At 50.9% G+C, this 23,919-nt stretch overlaps 1 protein-coding gene across 1 annotated transcript in view; it reads left to right on the top strand.

The window, feature by feature from the left end:
* jarid2b (jumonji and AT-rich interaction domain containing 2b) overlaps positions 1-23,919 on the top strand; it is a 107,439-nt gene that overhangs the window by 45,903 nt on the left and 37,617 nt on the right. The window contains exons 3-4 of the mRNA XM_030347599.1: positions 5,770-5,887; positions 20,446-20,786. Of these exons, the coding sequence (XP_030203459.1) occupies positions 5,770-5,887; positions 20,446-20,786 (459 nt within the window). The remainder of the gene's footprint in view (positions 1-5,769; positions 5,888-20,445; positions 20,787-23,919) is intronic.

The raw sequence follows: 23,919 nt of genomic DNA, 5'->3' as shown, positions 1-23,919 counted from the left end.
TCTGGTTATGACCGGGCTCTTTGCTTTGGTCTAGCTGGGGACCTTTATCCGCCATTTTGGGGAAAGTCGCACGATGAATCAGTCTCGTTTGCTCGCTCTGTGTGTGTGTATGTGCGTGCGTGCGTGTGTGCGAGCTGGCACGCCTGTGTATGATTTGTGTGTGTGTATATGCGTGTCCTCCCTGCCAGCTCCTTCTCCTTGCCCATAACAAGCAATCATGACATCTCCCCTGGCCACTTTACCTCTTACTGTTGGCTGCCCGCCATCTCTCTCTTTCCTTCCCCTTTCGCATGTTTTTCTCGCTCACTCCCTCGTTCACTCACTCCCTCGCTCACTCCCTCGCTCACTCCCTTGCTCGCTCACTTCTTGCACTGCTCCCTGCATTATTTACAAATGACATTACGGCCTTCTGCTTTGTCCTGCCTCTGTTCAGGAGCCCTACCCTCGCCCGTCTCTCCCTTGTCGTCTCCCTCTCCCTCCCTCTCTCTCTCCACTCCTCAGTTCACTCCCCCGCGACTGTCCTTCCGTTGGTCTCTTTCCCGGTGGTGTGTGTGTGTGGTCTTGTACATCAATAAGACTCCGGTTACATCCTGCCCTCATCTTTCCTGTCTCTCCTTCTTCCTCCATGTCTGTTCTCATCCCTCCATCCTGGTTCCTCTGCTTCCCCGGCGTCCTCCCCTGCTCTGTGGCTCCCCCCGTCTCCCTCCATCTTTGTCGTCATCCCCCCCCCCCCCCCCCCCGTAATCCTCCTAGATCTCTCCCCCTTCTCCATCTCCTTTTCTCCCTTTCACAGTCCCGTCCATCGCCTCTCTCGGTCTCCCTCTCTTCTCCTCGTCTGTGGCTTTCTTCCTCTTTCATCCCCCCTCAGGAGCTGTTTCTTCTTTTTCCCTCCATCCCCGCTCTTCCTCTCCCACCTCCTCCTCTCCCTCCTCCACCTCCTCTCCCTTGCTCTCCATTTCGCTGAGTGCTATTGATAGAAGCATTGGCGGCTGGCCAAAGGATCTGGGAGTAGCTTTAGGGAGGGCTGTCTATTTGTCTTTCTCCCTCGCTCTGGTTCTGACCGAGGCTCTGCTCTCTGTCTTTTGTCTGCCCCCCCGGCTCTTGACCCCGCCCCTCGTTCTCTTCCTATTCCGTTCCACCTCTCTCATCACGATTTCTTTTTTGTCCTCTCTCTCGTTCGTCTGTCTTCGCCCCGCCGACTCCCCCGCCCCCCCCCCCCCCCCCTGTCTGTCTGTCATCCTATCTCCGTCCATCCGTCAGTTTCCATCCGTCTCTATCCATCTCTGTGGCTCTGTCTGTCTTGTTTGTGTTAGCTTCCAAGCACCACTCGCGGATAGATTATAGATTGTGTTAATTCAAAGTGCGAGTCTGTCGTTGTCGTCTTCTTTCGACGGCGGGGAGACGAGATAAGTATAGTCCAGACAGAAGCCGGCCCTTTTTATTCTTCCACTTGGCTCTGAGATGCTTTTTGCTCTGGCTTGCGGTCACTACTGTGCGGCTTCCCAAAGCCAGTTGGGCAGGGAGAGCAATAATATCCCGGGCCTGTTCCAGAGCCTATTAGCCGGGCCGCTTCGTATCTGCTTCCCTGCTCCGAAGGGCATGGGAATGCGCACAGGCTCGCTGGGGATTTCCGTGAAATAAATCCCACGTTGTTGTTTTTTTTATATTCAATATCAACCCTAGCAGTGCAGATCTCCTATTGACAACGTATGGAAGACGGAGCCGGAGAATATAGGCTAAAGAAAATAACAAAGAAAAGGACATGCTGACAAACTCGGGCTGGGTGTTGGTTTCGTGAACGTCATCTTCCCTAGCTAATAGTGCGACGTATTGTTCACAGACTCCCTGGTAAATCGCTGTGGATTACAAGCTCAGCTTAAAAGACTTAACGTCACATTAATGTAAACGTAGTAGTGGCTCAAAGCATTGTTCATCATGCGAACGTCGTTCATACAATACAAATATACTGTGTGTGTGTGTGTGTGTGTGTGTGTGTGTGTGTGACGAAGGTCGGGCCAAGACACACCCTGCCATCTTCTCCCTTCTGTTGAGTAGCTGTGCCGCTGTGGATTCACATTATGCTAGCTCACATTAATGGGGCCCCATTCAGCCGCTCGACATGCCATGTTGCACTATGTACTGCTCTCGCTCTCGCTCTCTCTCGCTCTCTCGCTCTCGCTCTCTCTCGCTCTCGCTCTCGCTGGCTCTCGCTCGCTCTTCCTCTCTCTCGCTTTCGTTCTCTCCCTCCCCTGAGATGTTGAGGTCAACCTTGCGAGGCGACTGGCTCAGTTAAGCACGCACAGAACTGATTAGAAAACCCCTCCCCACAGGGAGAGCCAATCGTATGGTCTTTCAACTGACATCATCTCCACCCTCCCTCTCCTCCCTCAACAACCCCCCCCCCCCCCCCCCCCCACCTACACCAACTCAGCGGATCCCTTAATTCGCCCTTCAACCTGAGCCGCCGTTATTACAAGGCCTCAGCGTGCACCAGGGGCTAGAGTTGTACACCCCACCCCAGCCTGCCTGCCTGTCTGTCTGACTGACTCTAGTTCCCTACCCCCTTCATCACCCGGGATTCCCAATCTGCCCCTCAAATGGGCATTCATGTGTGACCAGCATATGTAAAGCAACCCTCAGGAAGGCGCGTGCGTGTGCGTGCGTTTGAGAGATGCGTGTGGGAGAGAGAAGCACGAGTGCGTGCGTGTGTTTGTGTGTGTGTGCGTGAGAGAAGTGTGTGTGTGTGTGTGTGTGATGCGTGTCTGCCAGGTTGTTTGCGATCTGTGGGGACTTAAAGTGTCAATCATATTAAAGTACAATTACTGTTAATTAGCTAATTTATTTTTGCACGCTTGCAAGAAACAAGCCCCATGTGTTAGTCAATTTCGACATGGAACATATTGTTTTGCTTTACTGTCGATAAGATCAGCCTTTTGCTGCTTTTTTTATTTTCAAAATTTAAAACAAACGTTGGCAATTGTGAAAATCTGTTCATTATTTCCTTTTTTTTGTCTTTGTCCCAATAAAAACCTGACATTGGAGGATCTGTTTAGACGAGCACTTGACGGGTTATGTCTTAACACTAACGATTTCAACACTGCTCGGCCAAACCGCCAGCAACAGAGGAGTGGTTGGCGAGTGACTCAGCCCCCGCTCACAGACCCGGTGTCTCTCGACCGCCAACACCAAAGCACCGCTCATGGTGCAACGATCCTCACTCATCACTCAGGAGCTTGTTCAGCTCTCCGACCGCATTAACCTGCCGTCGTCTCCGTGAGCCCGCCCGTACACGCTTTGCGTGTGTCTCAGTGTGCGTGAGCGAAGCGTAAAGACAAAAAAAATACAAACTGTAATTGTAGGGTAGGCCAAAGTAGCATGAAGGCAAAGGGAAAAAATAAGAAAATACGTTTTTTTTCTTTTTATTTATTTAATGCCATGAACTGTCTGGTTGGGTTTGCCTGTCTGCGTCTGTGTTCGTAAAAATTACCGTTTATTTTTGTGCGTGTGTGTGTCATTTGATTCCTGCTCCTTGACTCACGCTGTATCCTAGCGAGAACGGCGTCTGGGCTTGTAGCCCTGGTTGCTAAGCGGGCTATCGCTCAAGCTGCTACTTACCCCCTCCCGGTGCACCACGGTCATTATTATCCTAATTTATTTCCCGTTTGACACCCGCTATTAGAGGTTTGTGGTGCCGGATGACTGATGCATCCTCTGTAAAAAAAAAAAGGGAAGAAAATAAAACCAAAAACTGAACGTCAAAAGGAATTTGGCCGGGCATGTTCTGAAGGCGGGACTTACGACGAGCCAGGCCCAATCGAAACGTGCCAAGTAGTGGTGAAAGACACGATGTGTGTTCCTCACTCAGTGAGTCATCAGTGTACTGATGAGAGGTCTCTGCCACGCCGGTGTGAGGTCTAGAGTGCAGACAGAAAGGACACTGCAACGTGAGATCATTACCAGACGCATCTCGGGTTACCGCTAGCATGATGCATTTAGTACTATGTAATCGCTGCTGTTCTGAAAGAAATACATCATTTAGCGCAGGTTTCACAGCCTGGCAGATAAGCAATGTTTTAAAAGGCCAAGATCAGCAAATTGACGGGTCAAGCTTATCTGTCTGTAAAGTTAATTGCCTTCTTGACGGAGCTGTACTGTTTTTATTTTACGAAGTTGAATTACGAAGCCAGAACCGTTTTAGAGCGAGCGCAACGTTCAAACACCGAGATCTGCGTGTGACGCGTCGGGCTCGTTTGTCTGCGGTTGTTAATTAAATCCGGTGACGGAAAGTTGGCCGGGGTTTTGAGCTCCGTAAGTTGTTCTTTTGAAAACGCGTACCGGAGGTTCCAGAGCTCCACCGCAGCCCCAAGCCAAACCTGTGATATCTGCCTAATAGTTTGTCTCCCGCAATCACTGTCTCTCTGCGCTCCCGTCCTGACGCTAATTGGAATTCTCCCCGCGTGGGTTGTTGGCTTTTGATTTTGGGGAATTTGACCCAGGCTTATTTTTGCTTGTCTGACGCTGGCTCTCTAAATATTTAATTGTGCCTCGGTCAATTGGGCTCGCCAGAATGTCAAGCAATATCTCTCTGCCTCCGTGTTGCCCTGGGCTAGTCAGGTGGAGGGGGAGTCGTAGGAACGCACACACTCGCATGAAACACACACACACACACACGCATGAAAACGCACGCACGAAACACGCACGCAGACAAAACACGCATGCGCACACAGGGGCACAAAACACACCTCTACCTCTTATTTTACGAACCCCAATGTGTTCCTGATTAGAGCCCAAGTATATGCAAGCAGTAGGGGGGGGGGGGGGAGCAGGGGTCATGGAAACATAGAAGCACAACCAAATAAACTGTCTAGCCTTTCCTGGAGATAAGCAGTAAAGTGAGTCGTTCTCGGCTGAACTATCGCCATCAGAGCCGACCATATGACAACCGTAGCCCGACGGTGGGTATTAGTATCATCAAGGCACTCTGATGCTGATCTGCGCTGCTTTAGTAAAGGCACTTGAGGGTTCTCTGGAAGAGTAACGGTGATCCCGAACCCTGTGTGTACCGTTGAGGTACTGATACGAGCAGATGCAGAGGAGCTGCATCTGCTCGTAACGACTTTGAACCTGGACCTTTTCAACCAACGTCCGTCCGCTGAGCGCTACAGGCCGGGTATGTCCCTAACGAGGGTAGCACACTAGCTGCTCAGAGTGTCCGCTGCTGGGGGCCACGGCGGGCCCCAGGAGGGCCCCGGGGGGGGGGGGGGTCGGCGATGGTGTGTGCATCATGCGGTGTAACGTGAACCGCCTGGAGGCATGAAACCCCAGAGTCAGCCTCGGTGCCGAGTACTGCCCTTCCTTACATGAAGAACATTTTGTTTCAATTTCTGTTCTCTTTTCCGCCACACACAGTCGAAGAAGGTCGAAGCCCTGCTGAAATTTATTTTATCGTATTCGTTCCCGGTTCCTTGTTGTTTTTTTGGTTCCGGGCCAACGGAGAGGGACCAACGCGGTTGTCATTTTGCATCTGGCATCAGCGTGTTTTTGGATATTAACTTAAGTTTTCTAGAGACTTCTTACCAAAGCGGCTTGCAGTGAGGTAGGGGTTATGGACGCCCACAGCTAGTTTGCGGTCACCCAGGGTCGAACCCGGATCCTTTCTGCTGGGTGTCCATCACCCTTACCAATGACTATCCTGCCCCTTTAATGCCACCTGGTCACTCATCACTGTGGTCTCTCTCTCACCCTCCCTCCCTCTCTCTCTCTCTCTAGGTTCCTTGACAAATGGACAGCTGAACGGCTCGGGGTCAAAGGGCGGCCACAAGGAAGAGCGCTCCAAGAGCCTGGATGGGAGCAACAAGTACTCAGAGGACGGCCCCGCGAAGAAGAGGTACGGGCCCCGAGTCTTTGGTGGGACGTGGACGTGGACGGGGGGGGGGTCTGGCGCACTGGACTGGGCTTGTCTGGGTGGAACATCCCCCCCCCCCTGTACTGTGTATCCACCTGGTGTCTAACAGCATGTCTGTGGGAGATGGAAACAGGTGGCATTGCAAGGAAGGAGGATAAAAACAGATAATATGTGGATTTGAAACGGAAAAACCCAGCCGGTTGCTCAGGTTATTATGGAATTCATAGCATTGCGCTTTTCCCTCCATCTTGGTCTTCCTCTGTCTGTTTGCCTCCATCTGTTTTTTTCCTCTCTTTCTCGGTCTCGGTCTCTCTACCTCCATCTTCTGTTTCGCTCCGTCTGCCCTCATCTGTCTTTCCCTCTATCTATCTATCTTCTGTTTCGCTCCGTCTGCCCTCATCTCTCTCTCTCTGTGTCTGTGTCTGTGTCTGTGTCTGTGTGTCTGTCTGTGTGTGTGTGTGTCCCCAGGTCATTTCATTGTGTTGGTAAGCTTGAGGAGGTGTACTGTGTCTTTTGCCTCAGTAACGCGAGGAGCCGGTGTCAACAGAGAAATGTAAACAGAATCCAAGCTTAAGGAGCCATGGGGTCTGGTAATCACCCTCGAACCCCCTCATTATTCCTTTAAATGCCAATAGGATTCCCGTTATTAGCCCCTCGAAGAAATATTGTCATGTATCTCTCCCACATTAATCATTTAGAAAACGAAAGTGGAGCCGCGCGGAAAATAAGCTGTTAATTTCTTGGTAGTGCCGTTGAAATGTGTTTTTAATTAAAGTAAATCCCCACAAAGCGGCGTTTTCTGTTAGGAGACCTTTATTGGAAAATGGAATTAAAATAAAATAGGATTTTATTGTAATTCACCCTCACCAAGTTAGTTTGATTCTGTTTACATATTCCAATCGCACACCAAAAATCTCTTTGGTTGATGGCTACAAACGTGTGTGTGTGTGTGTGTGCACCTGCTATGCCAAAACTCCGATATCCAAAAGCACACAAACGCATAATTGTGGTAATTGCACATAAATATAATTATGAAGCTGTCTCTGCTCATGATTAGCCAAGTCGTACTGCTTTCAGGCAGAGTGTAATGTACTACAGACACATGGACCCAACCCCTTCAAGGTGTGCGTGATATTGTTTATGAGATAACACGCACACACTCTCTCCCTCTCACCCTAGAACATTGTTTTACAATTTGGATGTTTCGGAACAAACCCAAACACACTTTGCTGTCATTCTCTTCGGGTCCTTTTTCATTTGAGGGGATTTTAATGAGGGACGCAAGTGCCCGGTTGTTTTTAATTAGGGCCCCTGACAAAGCTTTCAGTCTGCTGTTAATGAAACACACAAAGCATAGGCACAACTTGGCTCTGTGTGTGTGTGTGTGTGTGTGTGTGTGTGTGTGTGCGCGCTAAAAGACTTGCTCCAGTGCCCCATAGCAAGGACAGCAGGATTGGGTGGGGCGGGCCTGGGACAGTGGCCAATGGCTTCTCAATGCTCGCCCGATAAGAGAGACGGGGGAGATAATGTGGAGGGAATTGATGAAAAGGGCAGAAATAATGAGAGGGAGAAGGGGAAGGACAGGTGCGAGTGGCCTCCATTGTTGTTGACGTTGGCAGGGAAGCGGCTGCCTCCCGAAGCCTTTGAGACCCATTCTGTGTTTGTCTTCCCATGCTCCTGAGCCAGGCTGGCATCAGCCATAGCCTTGAACCGGAGCTTTGAACGGGTCTCAAACTCATAGCCTCGCACCACCGGTGCCTTGAGCGGCATAGCCTCGAGACACCGTCGCCTCGGGACACCGTAGCTTCGGCCCTTATTACCATAGCATAAAACAGTGTCGCCCCCAACACCTATACTCAAACCATAGCCTCGAACAAACATTGCCTTTAACTCTTAACCACTTACCAACATGGCCTCGAACAAACAACGCCTTGAAACAAACTAAGCCACAAACTTTTAAACCATAGCCTTGAACTGTATAGGCTCCGCCGCCAACCGCCATAGCCTCAAACCACCACAGCATCAAACCCATAGTCGCGAACCCCCATAGCCTCAAACACTGCGCCGCAAACCACCACAGCCACAGACCCTACCCTGGGAACCGTAGCCCCCCCGAAACTCCTGCCCCCCTCACCACAGCCTCCAACCTCGTTCTTCGTGAGAAAATACCGATCTCCATAACGCTGGAGCTACACAGGGCCGCACACACAACCACATCAGGAACAAATAGAAATGGCCGCAACAACACAAAGCATGCATCTGCTCACACTGCGGGCCCGTCTGTTGTAGTGCCTTCAGCGATGGCGTCAAACCACCGCACACATTCTCTTTCCTCCCCCCCCCCCCCCCCCCCCCCCAGCTCTCACTCTTGTTATACATTGATTCGACATTTGTAAAACGTGCTCAAGCAAGGTTGGGAAGGATTTGTTTGAAATGACTCACTAAACAAAGACTTTTTTTTTTTTGTTCTTTTCTCCCGGCGACTGCAGTGTGGTCGAGTGGTGTTCAATGGACCACGTGATTAAAATTAACACTTTTTTTTAGCCTCAGCGCCCACTTCAGTGCCTTTTCTTATTAAGCCACTGATCAGCCCTAATGCCTCAATTGAAAATGGACCAACCACTTGATGTGAGAGTGCTCTGCTTTACTCTACTGCCTGCCAGTCGGTCCGATGTGTTCCTATCCCCAACCGCATCGACCCGTTACCTTAATGCGTACCTGAACACTTCCTTTGGACCCCCGCCCCGCCGCCAGGCAGTCTGCGGAGGGGCTCCCCCCCCCCCCTCACGGCCGCCCGGACAGACGCAGGAGTCAGCGGTGGCTAAGCTGATGTGATAACTCATGGCAGGGGGGTGCCAGACCCTGATCCATTTGGCTGCGACTCATCTGATTAAAGATTACAAAGGGTTTTCATGGGGATGCCCACAGGGACTTGGCACGCACATCACTTGAAGTGAGTTAAAAAAAGAGAGAGAGACGAGAATAAAGTGTGTGTGTGTGTGTGTGTGTGTGTGTCTGGTGAATCAGGAGTTTAAGGCCCATTGTAGGGCGGATTGGCCCACTTGTGTGCAGAAACCCCCGCCGTCGCCACCACCTCTCATTGAACAGAATAGTTCTGGCTCTCTTTGAATCCCTTCTTCCTCTGTTGTGTCAGCCAAGACACACAGTCGCACACATGCGCTCAGCTGCTCGGCTTTCTGTCCTGCCCTAATGGATGCCAAGTGTGGGCTAGTGTGTGCACGCGCGCGTGGTAACATGCGCATGCACGTACACACGCTGGTGTCCCTGCTTCTCTCACATCACATTAGGAACCACAAACACACATGAACTGATTTCACCCGGTAAATGGGGGGGAGGGGTTTTAAACGACTATTGATTGAATTCAAATGGCGGCTTTGAAGTGGCCTACATACAGCGAAACATGGCACGACCTAGCGGCGCTGGGGCTCTCTCCCACCACTCGCATGTATGCGCAGCGCAGTCATCTCGCATAAATCTGGTTTGCTTCACGATGCCCTTGGCACACACACACACACACAAGTGGGAGGGGCTTTGTGTTCAATGCTCCACCCCCTTTCCTTAAAGGCCCTCGCCATGTGTTTTCTATAGATTGCTCCTGCTGATAAAGTGCACTTGACTTGGTGTGTGTGTGTGTGTGTGTGTGTGTGTGTGTGTGTGTGCCTTTTGTGTGTGTGTCAAACCGGGCCTGCTGAGACAAAGACTTGAGGTGCTGGTCCTGGTGATTCACGAGGCGGTGGGTACGCAGGTTTAGTAGGCGGCTGGGTTGTAGCAGAGATGGAGGTACTGCTGTATATATCGCTCGTCTTTCAATCTCTATATCCACCCGTCCGTTCCTTGTCGCACAAATCTCCCTGTCGAACACTAGTTACTGCGGTCAAGCCCAGCGATAAAGAAGGGCTCTGATACAACCATCTGTTATTTATTGTTAACTTTTCAGAGCTGTGCACCTGACTCCGTCAACACAGGTCTGAAACATCCATGCCTGCAAGTCCCATTGAAAACTCTGTCTTCTTATGAGTCACCCTGGATGAAAGATCCAGTATTTTACATCCATTGGGCCATGGAGCCGCCCAATCCCAACAATACACACGCACTATTGTACACAAGAAAGATGTGACAGACTGTTGACGATGTCTTTCTCCCATTCTTTGTCCGTAACTTTGCAGTGATCGTTCCCTTTCTTTCTCTTTCCTTCCTGTGGCTGCCGGGAGTCATGTGTTACTGATTTATACAGAGTTCATGTGATGCCATTTCTCAGCGTTTGCAAATCCTTTGTGAGGGCTTCGCAGGATTTCTGGTTTCATTCCTGCGATAGAGCCATGCTTTGTGCAGGATTTGCAGCGTTTAGCGTGCTAGTGTTTAGCGTTTGGCTGCTCTGAACGTCATGGTGATATTAATATTGCTCTTTCACTGTTCTCAGAGTTGTTTCGGAAGGGCTCAACTGTTGGAACAGTGTTCCCTTTATCTCCCACGTGCCGAATGTTTTTTGTTCATGAGAAGCTCTTTTTCACACCGCATAATACTTCTTCTGCAACGCCCTATCATGGATATTTGGTGCGAATAGGTCCACTCTCTAAAAGATGGCAATCTAACCTGTGTGTGTGTGTGTGTGTGTGTGTGTGTGTGTGTGTGTGTGTGTGTGTGTCTCGCTCTCATGAAGGCATTGAAAACATAGTTGGGTCACTCTAGTTCATTCTTCGCCTCGACCAACCTTGCTCACAGAGACGAAAAGAACCTGCTTTTGATTCCCTCTCCCCAACCGAGTTTACAGCATCTGTAGCCGCCGCCTACTCGGCTCATTCTGCAACAGTGAACAAATATCTAATAAAGTCATGAATGTCACCACGGTGGTGTTGTTTTTGTGCGTGCTTGGAGCGGCGACAGCTTCTTTGTCTCGGCCTCTTTTGTCCGCGGTCACAGTCATGCCTTTCTGCCGGGCTATCTCAGCCCCATCTTGATTAGACTAAAGGCCAAACCCAAGCCCTGCCTCTGATGTGTGTTGACCCTGCCTGGCCTGCCTTGGGGCAGCCTATCCCAGGGGCCGCTCTCAGGTTGGCTGTGTAGGGGAGGACGGGGGAGGACGGGGTTTGGGGGGGGGAGGAGGAGGAGGAGGAGGAGGTCAGGAGAGTTGGCCATCGGTGGTGGGGGTTGGGGTGGACATTGACTGCTAACAGAGCATTACGTTTAAGTGCGTGTGTGTGTGTGTGTGTGTGTGTGTGTGTGTGTGTGTGTCGGACAGACTCACAAGATGGCGTCCATCAGTGGTCGAGGCCTGGAAAGACGCTGCGGTGTCATCCTCTGTGAACTTGACTCGCTCGCGTCCGCCGTTGGCTGTTTGTTTACCTCGCGTTCGACTGGCAGAACGTTCGAGCGTGGGGGTTTTCTCCGGCTGGAACTACCTTGACGTTGTTTATTGACACTAGTGTGGCTGTCCTTAGAAGCCCGGGCTTCAGACCGCCGGCGCTCCTCATCGAAAACGGGTGATCCGCCAACGTAGCACTTTTACACTCAAGAAGACGGCCAGCTAGCTTGAGTAACTGCCAATATTTCTTCCCTCTTTAGCTGTCCCTCCATCCGGCCTTCTCCCCTCGGTATAGTAACATTTGAATAGGCCTGAGAATAGCCACGGATATATTTAAAAACACACACAAAGCCCCTTTGTGTTGACCTTATCTTGAATGAATATCGGCCCTCGTTTTGACTGGCTGAAGCGCTTGGACGTTGCGGCTGCGTTTGACAGCAGAGATGCGACGGACCACAATGCATTAGCATCAACGGCTGGTATTTTTCCTGTCATCAGCCGGGGCCTTTTATAACTCTATAAACGCTCCCAAAATAAACCCACAAGTATCGCAGGCTAATCGTTGTTATCCAGCACGGTCCCCGCTGGTGTGTGTGTGTGTGTGTGTGTGTGTGTGTGCGCGCTTAGTGGGAGCCACAAACTGAGGGCCGAACATAGTGAGGACAAGGTGGGGATCGTGTGTATCCATTTGTCTTGTCAGCAACCTTGGCTCATTGACGTGTGTGTGTGTGTGTGTGAGTGTGTTTGTGTGTGTGTGTGTGTGTGTGTGTGGTTCACGGAGGTCAGCTCGGAGCAAGGCCGTCTCTCGGGTGCATTCAGACAGAAAAGCAATAAACACTGGGACAAAGGGGAGGTTTACACTCACACACACACTGCTGTTTACACTGCACACACCATCATTCTTGGTCTTGCGGGAGGGGGGTTTTCGTTTCCTTTTTTTTTAACTTTTAAACACTTTTTTGACTTTTAAACACTTTGTGCATCTCTCGGGTTGTAGTGGAAGCGTGTGGCCGCTCTAATTGTTTTTAATGCTATTCCTTTATCCCTGATGGTCCCAAACTCCTAATACGGTTGGCTGCACTCCAACCCTGGGCCTTTTAAGATTCCCATACGGCTCAGTGATTAGCCTTCCTGCAGAGTAGGCGTCTTGAGATTAGACGACCAATAGCCATAACCGGTGTGAACGGACCAATAACCTACTGGGTTACCCGACTCCGCTACGTGTATGAATGATTAAACATCGTCAGTGCGGCCGGTGTCATATTTACCGCGATGCCTTCCATTCCGGGGACGACCACAGAAACGTTAATTTACCTGTCCGATCGTCGACGCGTCTAAAAGACATCGCTGGTCGCGCGGACACGTAAACCGGATTTTCCAAATGGTGCGTGCACTTTATTGGGACTGTCTTTTGCACATAAATACTTGCAGATCCCCCCACTGTCGTGCACATAAACACACAATCATGGGTGTAGCCTGGACTCGTACTGGAAAAATATGTCTGCTTCAATACAGCGCGTGCGTGCGTGTGTGTGTGTGTGTGTGTGTGTGTGTGTGTGTGTGTGTGTGTGAAAAATATGCAGCTTGCAAGCTGGACTGCTCACGTACACACACTAGCAGAAATGAGCCGCTAGACGTGCACACACGCATGCACAGAGACTCTCAAATGGAGCCAGCTGCAGCTGAGGTAGTGGTTCTATTGGGACCATGTGGGCCATCTGGATCCAATGAGAGCCGGCCTGGAGGTACGGGGGAGCCTGGATCAGTGTACTTCTACTGACAGACAAACCCCTACCTCACCAGCGCTGGCGCACCATGCCAAACCGGATGCTCGCTGGACCGTAGCATTACAAGCTATCGGCTGAGATCTTGTCAGGTTCAATGCAGAATGAGTGCGTCCACTTTTCAATTGATTTGTGTTGTGTTTGTGTGTGTGGGGGGGGGGGGGGCAGGCGAGCCGGGGCCTTCTGATTGAAGTGGACTTCAGTTTGGAGTGGCGACGGGTTGTGGGGAAGAGGTTTGCCTCGTGCCCCCCCCTCCTCTACCTGTGGAGTGACCTCCTGTAGTTTCTGCAGTAGCACACCTACTGTCATGTAGACTCTTACTTTACATCGACTGGCCTTCTCCAGTGGGTGACGTTCAAGCCTCCGTCACTGTGCGCACACACAAACAAGTGTCACTCTTCTCTTTTCGATGTATCCCCCACTCCCTTATCCCTCATATTTCATTCTCCCTTGCATGCTCTCTGCCCCCCCCTCTCCCCCTCTTTTTATCTATCTCGCTCTTTCCCTCCCCTCTCTCTCTGTCTCTCTCTCTCATTGTATCTCTGCCACTTGTAATATCTCTCCCTGTCCCCCTTCTCTTCCAATACATGTCTCTGTCTCCGTGCCGGATGTCTTGATAAGTGTTCTGAAGTGTCTGTGGCCTTGGAATGCCTTTGAAGCTGTAAGTGGACCAATGCAAGCCCCTCGATAAGCCCCTATTTCCACCAGCTTTGTCAGGAGAGTGAGGGAGAGACTGAGGGGGGGGGGGGGGAGGGAGAGAAGAGGAGAGCCATGGACCCCTGGAGACCAAGGCAAGATAATCTATTGGTGGAGTGCAGCCCAGGAGGCCGGGAAAGACAGGAAGCTCTCTTTCCAATAACCCCTTCGCCAGAGTGTACAGACATACACACACACGTGCACACGCACACACACAAAGGGGTCAATGTGTTCACGAAAAAAAAAAAAAAGCAAGATTCGTCTCTTCAATAATTTATACGGGGACCAGACATCGATTAACACAACGGGTCGATCGACTCGTGCGGATGCACTTCATGCCTTCCTTCCCCCTCTCTGCCTGCCGCCGCCCTTCGCTGGAGAAAAAACTCGCTTTCCGCTCTAAAACACTTAGAGCTTTATCTCTCTCTCGCTCATGCCTCGACGGGGCCGGCGATAAGCTCCGGTTCCCAAAGTAACACGAGCTCGCTCCAGAACCGGCACCCACGTTCCGCCAGAGACCGACGCTGTAACCACACAGACGGGAAGAAACCATTCCCTCCCTCCCCGCCCTCCCCGTCCCACCCCAACGGGATGCGCCCAAGAAAAACTCTTCTCACACGCGGGTTCCCACCCCGGCCGTGCGCCGTGTTCCCGGCTCCATCTATCAAGTTTCAGCGGGGGGGGGGTCGGGTTGGGTTGCCATGTACTTCCTATAGCGCCGCTATATATAGAGCGCGGGGCGTTCTGTTCGCGCGGCGCACATCTGGTGGCTCAGGGTCGGGTTGCGCTGACTCGTCTCTTTTGGTGTGTTCTTAGAATGACTCCCAGCGCTCGACCGGACCTCGGGGTGGCTGTGTTCACCTCTCTCTCGCCGCCGGGTCGGCGAACCCGGACGACATCTCGCTGCCGGCATATTAGCATGTCTTTAGTCGGGTTGTGTTACCAATCAGGTTCAACAAAACAGAACCAGAACTGCTCTAACTGGCGTGTTACTTATTTTTTTTTTTGGGATGGTTATATCTCCCCCTCTCTCTACAAACTGTACACAGAATGTCTGTGTATCCCTCCACCTACGTAAACACATGCATACATACATGCATGCGTATCTGTATACATAGGCCTACATGCATGCACATATACAACACGCACTCGGTATATACACAGAAAAACAAAAAACACAATAACAATACAATAATAGTTGAAATAAGACGACGAATTGCTGAATGCTAAACTCGTGTTTGACGGAGCATTGAGCCTACATGTCGATGCTGCAGTGGTGCATGCTGTCAATATTTATACTGGTGTATCTGTACTGTTATTATCTTTCACTACCCGTTAAGGCATGCGTTTACACAGCCAACGGTTTTTCAAAAGCCAAGCAGATAAGCGCAGGCGCTTCACATCACATATGGTTATTGTTATTCCGGGTGATTGTTAATTTCCGATGTTCCCTTCGCTCCGTCTTGCGTTATGCTTCTGCTGAGCTCCAGTCATTAATATTTGATGTGCGTAAAACACGGGGAAACACAGACGGCAACACACAAATCAGCTCCCTGCGTTCACAACAATCTCTTCTTTCTAATTGCCACTTAAAGTAATTCCCCCCCACTGTCGACGGCAAAGACGGGGTTTTCTCCGCAAACGAGGGTGATTTGTGTACGTTTATGATCAGCGTCTGGCCCGCTGCTTAACCACTGTAGCCGACTCATCGCGCTGCCTCTGCGTTTATTCAGCGATACTGCTGATGTCATGCTCCGGTAGATGCAGCCAGGCGCTTCCTGCGTCCTCGGGTTTCGGATATATTTTGTTTTTATCTGGCCGGGCCATTTTTCTATGAGTTAACGAGCCAAGAGGCAGGGGAACGCTATCCAACACCCAGCGTCCCTCGCTGCTCGTGTCTCCCCCCCCGCCCAGTGGGTGTGAGCTGTAGATGTGCTCAGCTGTTGCTGCCAGGGCATTTCAGGTGACTTTTACATTTAGGGCATTTAGCCGACGCTCCAAAGCGACTCACATCGGTTAATACACACATTGACACACCGACGGCAGAGTCAACCGTGCAAGGCGACAGCCAGCTCGTCAGGAGCAGTTAGGGTTTAGTGTCTTGCTCAGCGACACATCAACACTCGGAGGAGCTGGGGATCCTCCTAGCAACCTTTCGGTTACGAGACAACTGCTCTACCTCCTGAGCTAAGCCGACCCTTCCACTTCGGGCATAGAGGAGGCTCCAGGCCAAGTGTGTTGGTTCAGAAGTGGAGGAGGAGGAGGAGGAGGGAGGGAGATGGCGACTTTGGACCAGGTGGTTGAGGGATGGAGTTTAGAACCTGCTGATTATGTCCTGAGAGATTCGGGAGAAAGGGAGAGACAAACATTGGCTTGCAGGAGGTGTGTGTGTGTGTGTGTGTGTGTGTGTGTGTGTGTGTGTGTGTGTGTGTGTGTGTGTGTGTGTGTGTGTGTGTGTGTGTGTGTGTGTGTGTGTGTGTGTGTGTGTGGCAGAGAGGGCATAAATGTTGTCCCAGCAGAGTTGCCTCACCTTAGGGCCCAGTAGTCTAGATTGTTCCGTCTCTCTCGCTCTGTCTCCGTCTGTTCAGTTTGAATAGGGTTGTTGTTTTAAGGAACAGGGCGCAATACATTAAACACAAATGTTCTTTAATGTACTGCACTTACACTTTTGTGTAATGACCACAATTAAGATTATGAACAGAATATATGTTGTATTGTACTTGATTCAATGTGTAATAATCCATCAATGAGAAAGAAATACTCTGTATCTTTCCCCGGCTCTTACCCCTGATTGTAGACCGATGGAAACATAATCTCTCCCTTTTTGTTTATTAGTCACCAAGTCACCCTCCCCCCCCCCCCCCCCCCCCCCCCCTCCCCCTCCTATCTCCTCTCGTCAGTGTCCCCGTGGCCCCGGCAGCACAGGAGACAATGGCTGTCTGCCTGGCATTTTGAAGCGTGATGCATGAAGCCACTGGGCGTTGTTCTCCTAAAGGGGTGGCTGGTGACATCCCGCTGTAATCACCTGCTCGTGAATCCTCCCGGTCGCCCTGTGTCAAGTTGTTTGGTTCCTTCCCTCTCTTTGTCTCGCTATTGCCCTTGTTCCCTCGGTCCCTCGCTCCCCCCCTGGTCTCTCCCTCGCTCCCTCCCTCAATCTGTTTCTCCCTCATTCCCACACTCACTCCCTCCCTCATTCCTCTCTTTATAATTGCTATTAGTCTATTTATTTTGCCTTCTATCGGGTCATAACTTTATAACGGCTACATCATAACTTGGTAAATGTGCGGTCAATACACACCATTAAAGTCCCCCAGCGCCCTGAACCTTCTCTTGACCTTCTCCACCCCCCCCCCCCCCCCCTCTCTGACCTGTAATGGCTAACCGATAGCGGCGGGTCAGAGCGGTAAAACTCAGAGAATGCATCACAGTTCAGGTGGACCGTCTAGACAGGATGTCTGCTAAGCCCGGCCTACCTTCCACCTCGCCGTTTTCTCTCTCAGAGCTCACTCAGCTCTCGCTCTTAGTGTGAGCTCCATCGCTCTTAATGTGAGCACTCGCTCTTACTGTGAGCGCTCTCTCTCACTATTAATGTGAGCGCTCTCTCTCGCTCTTACTCTGTGAGCTCTCTCTGAGCCCTCCCTCTCTCTCTCTCTCTGAGTCTTCTCTCTCTGAGTCCCCTCGCTCTCGCTCTCACTCTCTCTCAGTCCTCTCTCTATGAGTCCTCTCCCTCAGAGCTCGCGCTCTGTTCTCTCTACTCAAAGCGTAATAACGCTTGTTCTCTCCAGTGTTTACCCCAATACTGTATGGTTGAGGAGGCTGCCTTAACAACAATAGGGCCCGGCCTTGACTACCAATGTATAAAAAAATTCTATATATAAAAAATAAAAAATCGATATATATAAAAATTATTATGTATTAACAAATAGAAAACTCTCGTAGGGAAAGAAAACATACTTCCATCAGTTATAAGAAATAAAGATAAGTAATGCATCGGTTCACAACAATGGTCGTGCCATAATGCTTTTTGAATGGAATTGAAATGGAGAGACCCCCCCCCCCCCCCCCCGCCGCCCGCTCCCTGACCACCTGCTCTCCATCGGGTTGTATAGCTTGTTTCAAATATATACACGGCATTGAAGTTGTTATTGTTCTTTAGACATATTTACAGGGTATATTCCATGTACGTACCTGCACATACATAATGAATTATAACTCACTGAATGAATATAACGTGCAACATGTTGAGGCATGTTGATGCATGTCCACTCATAGACATTCATATTAACAGACACATTTGTTTTGAATGTAAAGCACTTGGGCTGCGTTATGTCTGGAAGGTGCACTTTGATTGTGCTATGTAAATACAGCCACTTAGTTATTTTAATTACTTACTTAAGCATGCACTCACACCAGCCTAGTGTGTATTGGGAGAGGCAGGCTTTTGGTCAATTAAGAAACACGGGACTTAAAGGTCTCGGAGAGAAAACAAATGCTTTTCAATCACGTCCTTGGCGTGGCTCTCTTGATCCACCAGGCTGTGGGCACCACCTGTATCTGAGTGGTTCAGCCAGCAAACGGGCTCACCGCCCTATAAAGAGGGCTGTATTTGAACAGGGCTCAGACAACACCCATTGTGGAGGAACCATAAAAGCCGGCTAGATTGCAGCTCCCCTCTGCTAATCTGTTATGACTGCACAACCCATATTCCGTTTGCATCAGCATCGGGCGCAGAGTCTCCCAGCAGACTCTCAATCACAGCTTTCATCAGTCTGACCGGCCCTTATCTCATTCTCTGCCGTCTACCACCCGCATTCTCCTGTGGCTCTCCTGTTTTCTTCTTTCTCTCTCTCGCTCTCTTCAAGCCCAGGCGGTTTCAGTCCTGTTCTAGAAGTCACGCAACCTCTCTTGTTGAAATCTCTCGCACAGAGATTTCTGTTTACCAACCGTGTCTCTCCCTCTCTGTCTCCCTCTGTCTCTCTTTCCCTCTCTGTGCCTCAGGCTCTCTTTGTCCATCTCTCACTTCCTCCCCCTCTCTCTCTCTCTCTCTGGATCTCTTCGTCCTTCCCTCTCTCCTCCGCTCTCTCCCATCTGTGTCCGGACCAGTTGAGGTAGCTCAGCTGTTTCCCTACCTTATCTTCTCATGCACACAACATATGTAGGGCACAAGGTAGCCCCTTTATGAAGCATTATCTTTCTCCCTCAATTCATATCAAGTTTTCTCTGCACACCTTACATCCTACCTGTGTCCTTTCAGTGGTCTTCCGAAGAACATGACCCTCCCTTAACTAGCACAGTCATCTGATATCCAACTCCTCTCGGTGGTGAGGGGATCCACATTCAAACCTGACGCCGTTAGTGTGTGTGTGTGTGTGTGTGTGTGTGTGTGTGTCACGGGGGCAGCACACGGGCGGCACCGGCCTGTTCCATCTCCCGCAGCTCCCTGTGTTTGTGTTTATTCGCTGCCCTTTAGGCGTTGACGGGGCTGCGTTCGTTTAGCCTCTCACACACCGGCGCACCGTACGATCAACCCCAAGCGTGTGTGTAGTGTGTGCATTTTTCAATTTCTCTGCTCGCGCACATTTGGCGGCGCGGCACTCGGAGCGCAATCATCCCGGGGTCTGGGAGCGCCGGGCTCCCCGCCACGACGCTCCGACAAATTGACCCATTGTGACTCGGGCGGCGTTCCCTGATTGAAGCGTAATCGGAGCTCCGGGCTCCCGGCCGCCGCTGCCGCCGCCGCGCCCCGGACATGATCCCCCCCTCCCCCCCCCCCCCCCACGGCGAGCGGCGGCGCAGCAAATTGACGGATAAAGACAGGATATCACATGGTGCCCACGCGCACTTATGTACGCAAAGAGCACCCACGCACAAAAAAGAGCACACGCATGTACACACTCACACAGACATAACCGCAAGCACATACACTGACGACAGCGAACACACACACACACACACACGCACACAGACCTCAGCACACACACTTAAGCACACACACTCGTAAGCACACACACACCTGCGCTGATCAATTGAGGGTGCAAACTATGACTGTGGCTCCTATTATAGTGTGTATCTCTCTGGCTGCCTGTTCATATTGTTGAGAGAGATTGAGACCGAGAGAAACACGGAGATGAAGAGACACAGATAGGGAGATGGGAGAGGAACACATTGGCAAGGAGTCAAAGAATGCGAGTGACTAACAGAGATTTAGATGGAGACCCACGAGGGACAATAGGAACCCATCAAGATGGAGAGATAGTGTAGCCAAACACGTTGAAGCCGATAATAACTGCAGGAGACTGCTTCTTTGTACTTAGTTTATTATCCCCAGTCTACTGTCCCCTGTGTCCTCCCTCATAACCAGTCCGTACTCACCCTCCTCTCTTCTCTTCTCTACCGCTGCAATCCTTATACATGGTTGTATTCATAGCGTTCTCAGATATGTCTAATACCTGTGTGCTAATGTGCTTTTGGAGATGTTTATTTCTTTAAATGGAGAAAATGCTAATGCAGACGGTTAAATCTTTTATCTGTTTTGTTACTATGCTTGAGGGGAGGGGGGGGGGGGGGTGGGGGGGTCCTATGATTATGGGGTACTTGTATGCTTGTAATATGCTCTGTAAATTAACCCTCTCTTGTATCCCCTCCCCTCTCCTCTCCTCATCTCTCTCCTCCCCTCCCCTCTCCTCTCCTCCTATCTCTCCCCTCTCTCCTCCCCTCCCCCCCCCCCCGTTCCCCAGGCCTCGGCTCCAGGCTCAGAGGAAGTTCGCCCAGTCCCAGCCCAACTCCCCCAGCACCACGCCCGTCAAGGTGGCCACCGAGGGGGGCTCGGCGCCGGCCAGCCTGCCGCTCGCCCCGCCCCCTTCCTCCTCCTCCTCATCCTCCCTCTCCTCCCTGTCCTCGCTCTGCCTCTCCTCCTGCGCCTCGGCCTCGGCCTCCACCGCCGTCTCCTCCGCCCCCGCCTCGGCCCCGGCCTCCGCCTCCACCTCCACCTCCACGGCCTCCGCCGCCGCCTCCATCCAGGAGCTGACCCGGCGCAAGCCCAAGACGGAGGACTTCCTCACGTTCCTCTGCCTGAGAGGTGAGGCGCTTCACTGCTCACTACTGCTCACTACTATTCACTACTGTTTACTACTGCTCACTACGGTGTGGTCCTCTGCCTGAGGGGTGAAGCTCTTCACTGTTCACTACGGCTCACTACGGTGTGGTCCTCTGCCTGAGTGGTGAAGCTCTTCACTGTTCACTACTGCTCACTACGGTGTGGTCCTCTGCCTGAGGGGTGAGGCGCTTCACTCTTCACTACTGTTTACTACTGCTCACTATGGTTTGGTCCTCTGTCTGAGAGGTGAGGCGCTTCGCTGCTCACTACGGGACTTGGTACACTGAGCCCGTTCGTCCGGCGATTTGAATTCGCCCTGCAGAAGGGTCTGGAGAATACATTCCTTTCTGCTTCTGATACGCTTTTGCGGGAGCCAATCACCATGCTGGCTTTCCCCCCTGGCTCACTATTGGCTGGTTTAGCACAACGACGACAGGGAAGCGACGCTAAGCGACGGCAATTGCGTACAGAGTCGTTTGATCGAGGCCCGTTGGAGTGGCAGGAGATTGCTGACAGGAGCTGATGATCTTTGATGATCCATTTGAGCAAACCTTCTCAGGGACACAGGCAAACTACTGCTAGTCACCTGGTGTGTAGTAGGGTGATGTGATTATGTTCACCGGGACATTGAAATTACCTCTAGCTGTTAAAAGGCCCGTGGCCCGTCACTGTTTCAGCCTGAATTCAAACACTATGAGATTAAAAACAATCTTGTAGTACTAAACTCACAAATGGAGTTCTTCTTCAACCTTCAAAGTTTGTAAATCTCTTATTGAAACATCTTCTTCCAATTAATTGAATCGTATTTATACACAGTATATTGAAAGAAAAGATGATAGTCTCTCACTGAAGTAGACACACACAAGGTGTCCGTGTCTGTAAGTGACCAGACTGTCTGTGACAGTCTGGTCGTGAATAATGGTTAGTGGATATTTATTTTTTGCCTTTGAGCTTACCGGGGTTATTCATAGCACTCCTAATTAATAGGAACTTCTTCTCCGGCACACAGACACACCGTACCCATGAAGCACAGATGAGTGTTGGTCCTTGGGTTGTAAAGGTTTTTCTTGACAAGCCTTGTTTCTTAGAAATGTCTTAAAGTGAATGTTAAGAGGAGGAGGGGGGGGTGGACATCTCAGGGACAGGCACCCTGTTCGCTTGGTAGAATAGACGGTGGGGGGGGGGGGGGGGATATTCTTGTATTGAAAGTGATTCACTTGAGAATCCCAGTCCTTATCATCTTTGATTCTTAATCGATTCACAACTCCCAGAATTCCAACTTCCCTTTGGCCTTGGGTGTGCCTTTCTGTGTTTACATTATTGCAATGAGCTGATTTAACGCTTTAGAATATGAAAGCTACATAATCTTAAACACTCTACTCTGCTTTCATGCAATACTTTACTTCAATGCCTTTCTTGGCTCACAGCGGACTGGAGTACACACAAACGCACACGCCCTCAGACAAACACAAACACACACACACACACACACACACACACACACACACACACACACACACACACACACACACACACACACACACACACACACACACACACACACACACACACAGTCTCTTTTTATCCTACTGAAGAGATTAATAAAGTGTTTTATGCCCCTATGAAAAAGAGATATGTCCTCTGGAAACGGTTGCCTTTTCATTTATATCGCCAGAATTACTGGGGGATATATAGCGTGGTCTTGTTGGGAGAAACGCCAGAGAGCTTTCTGAGCAGGAGGTGGCGCCTGTTCTAAACCGCGGGTGAGGAGACCTTTGCGAGTCCCAGCCGGGTTTTACTACAAAATACTGACCGGTGATTTAGTTACCGTGCATTTTACCACCGTCCAGACGACATTTGCAAGGCCTGGAATGCTACATAGGGAAATACAGCTTGTGTTCCTAAAATACGTAACAAAACATCAATCTATTTCCTTGCGCCCACAACCTTGACCTCCTGCTCTGGCGTCCTGATCCGCAGAACGTCCTCCATCTTCCTTAACACGGCGGGAAACCTACTCTCCCGCTTTCGCCCACAAATGGACCCTTCTCTCTGAACGCGGGGAAAAAAAAAACACCTTTTGCTTGGTTGAATTCCCCCCTTATCATCATTAACCTCTCTAAACTAGGCTAAAGACACTGGGGTGGCAAATTTAGATTACAATCAGTTTCCCAGCCGACGGCCATATCCCGATTTCTGGCAGGAAGTCTCCCCTGATTGAATGTCATTCTAATCTAGCGGGGGTCTGCCGCTCACCAGATCATAATTGCCGCTCTGACTGTGGCTCTTACGCCGAGGGGTGGAGGCTGGAGCGGGTGGTGGTGGTGGGCTCCTTGATGGGGCTTATATAGGCCGCCCCGTCACATATAACGGTATATCATATGTGCTTTACGTCCGCCGTGTCCTCGGCTGCAGGAGATTGGATGGCTGCCGCCCGCCGCCTGGAACGCCGGCGTTCACTGAGGCCGTGCGTTAGCGAGCGCCCCGATCGTATTGATTTCACGCTCGTGGCTTCCACCCAGTGTGGCGTAGCACATCACCGCTAATGAAGCTAATTCCTTTGCCGTTTCGGCTTCTGTAACCGACGTGATCTAGTCGTCGACCGCTCCTGCCCCGGAGAGAGGCTCTGCCCATAACGCGGCGGCTAATGCTAAAGCTAATGCTAATTATAGCGCTAATTTGGCGAGCTCACCACCAATGGGTTTTCCACGGGGCTCCGTTTCCACCCCAGCTACTCCCTGCTTGACCACTGTATTTATAGCCCTAGCTGGCAAGTGTGTGTGTGTGGGTGCGGCTGCTGTCTGCATGCACGCTGTGCCGATGACATTTTGCGGCGCAGACTGCCTTTGCAGTGTGTTTATCCCCGTGGCCTCGCATGTGACCCACATCCAGAGCGCCCTCACCGGGAGAGGGAGCGGGGAGAATGTCAGCGTGGACCCCGAGGGTGGACGGTTTGGTGGGTGGATGATGTGTGCGTGTGTACGGGAGAGAATGCATTTCCTGTCAGGCAATGTATCGTGGGTGAGGGGGGGGGTCTGTGTGTGTTCCATCCCCACCTTTACATTCTGTGTATGCGTTTCCCTGTTGATTCTAGTTTATGCGTAACCTGTTCGGA

This window comes from Gadus morhua, chromosome 22, assembly GCF_902167405.1.
Source record: "Gadus morhua chromosome 22, gadMor3.0, whole genome shotgun sequence".
Lineage (NCBI taxonomy): Eukaryota > Metazoa > Chordata > Actinopteri > Gadiformes > Gadidae > Gadus > Gadus morhua.
This window is presented reverse-complemented; position numbering and strand designations above follow the sequence as displayed.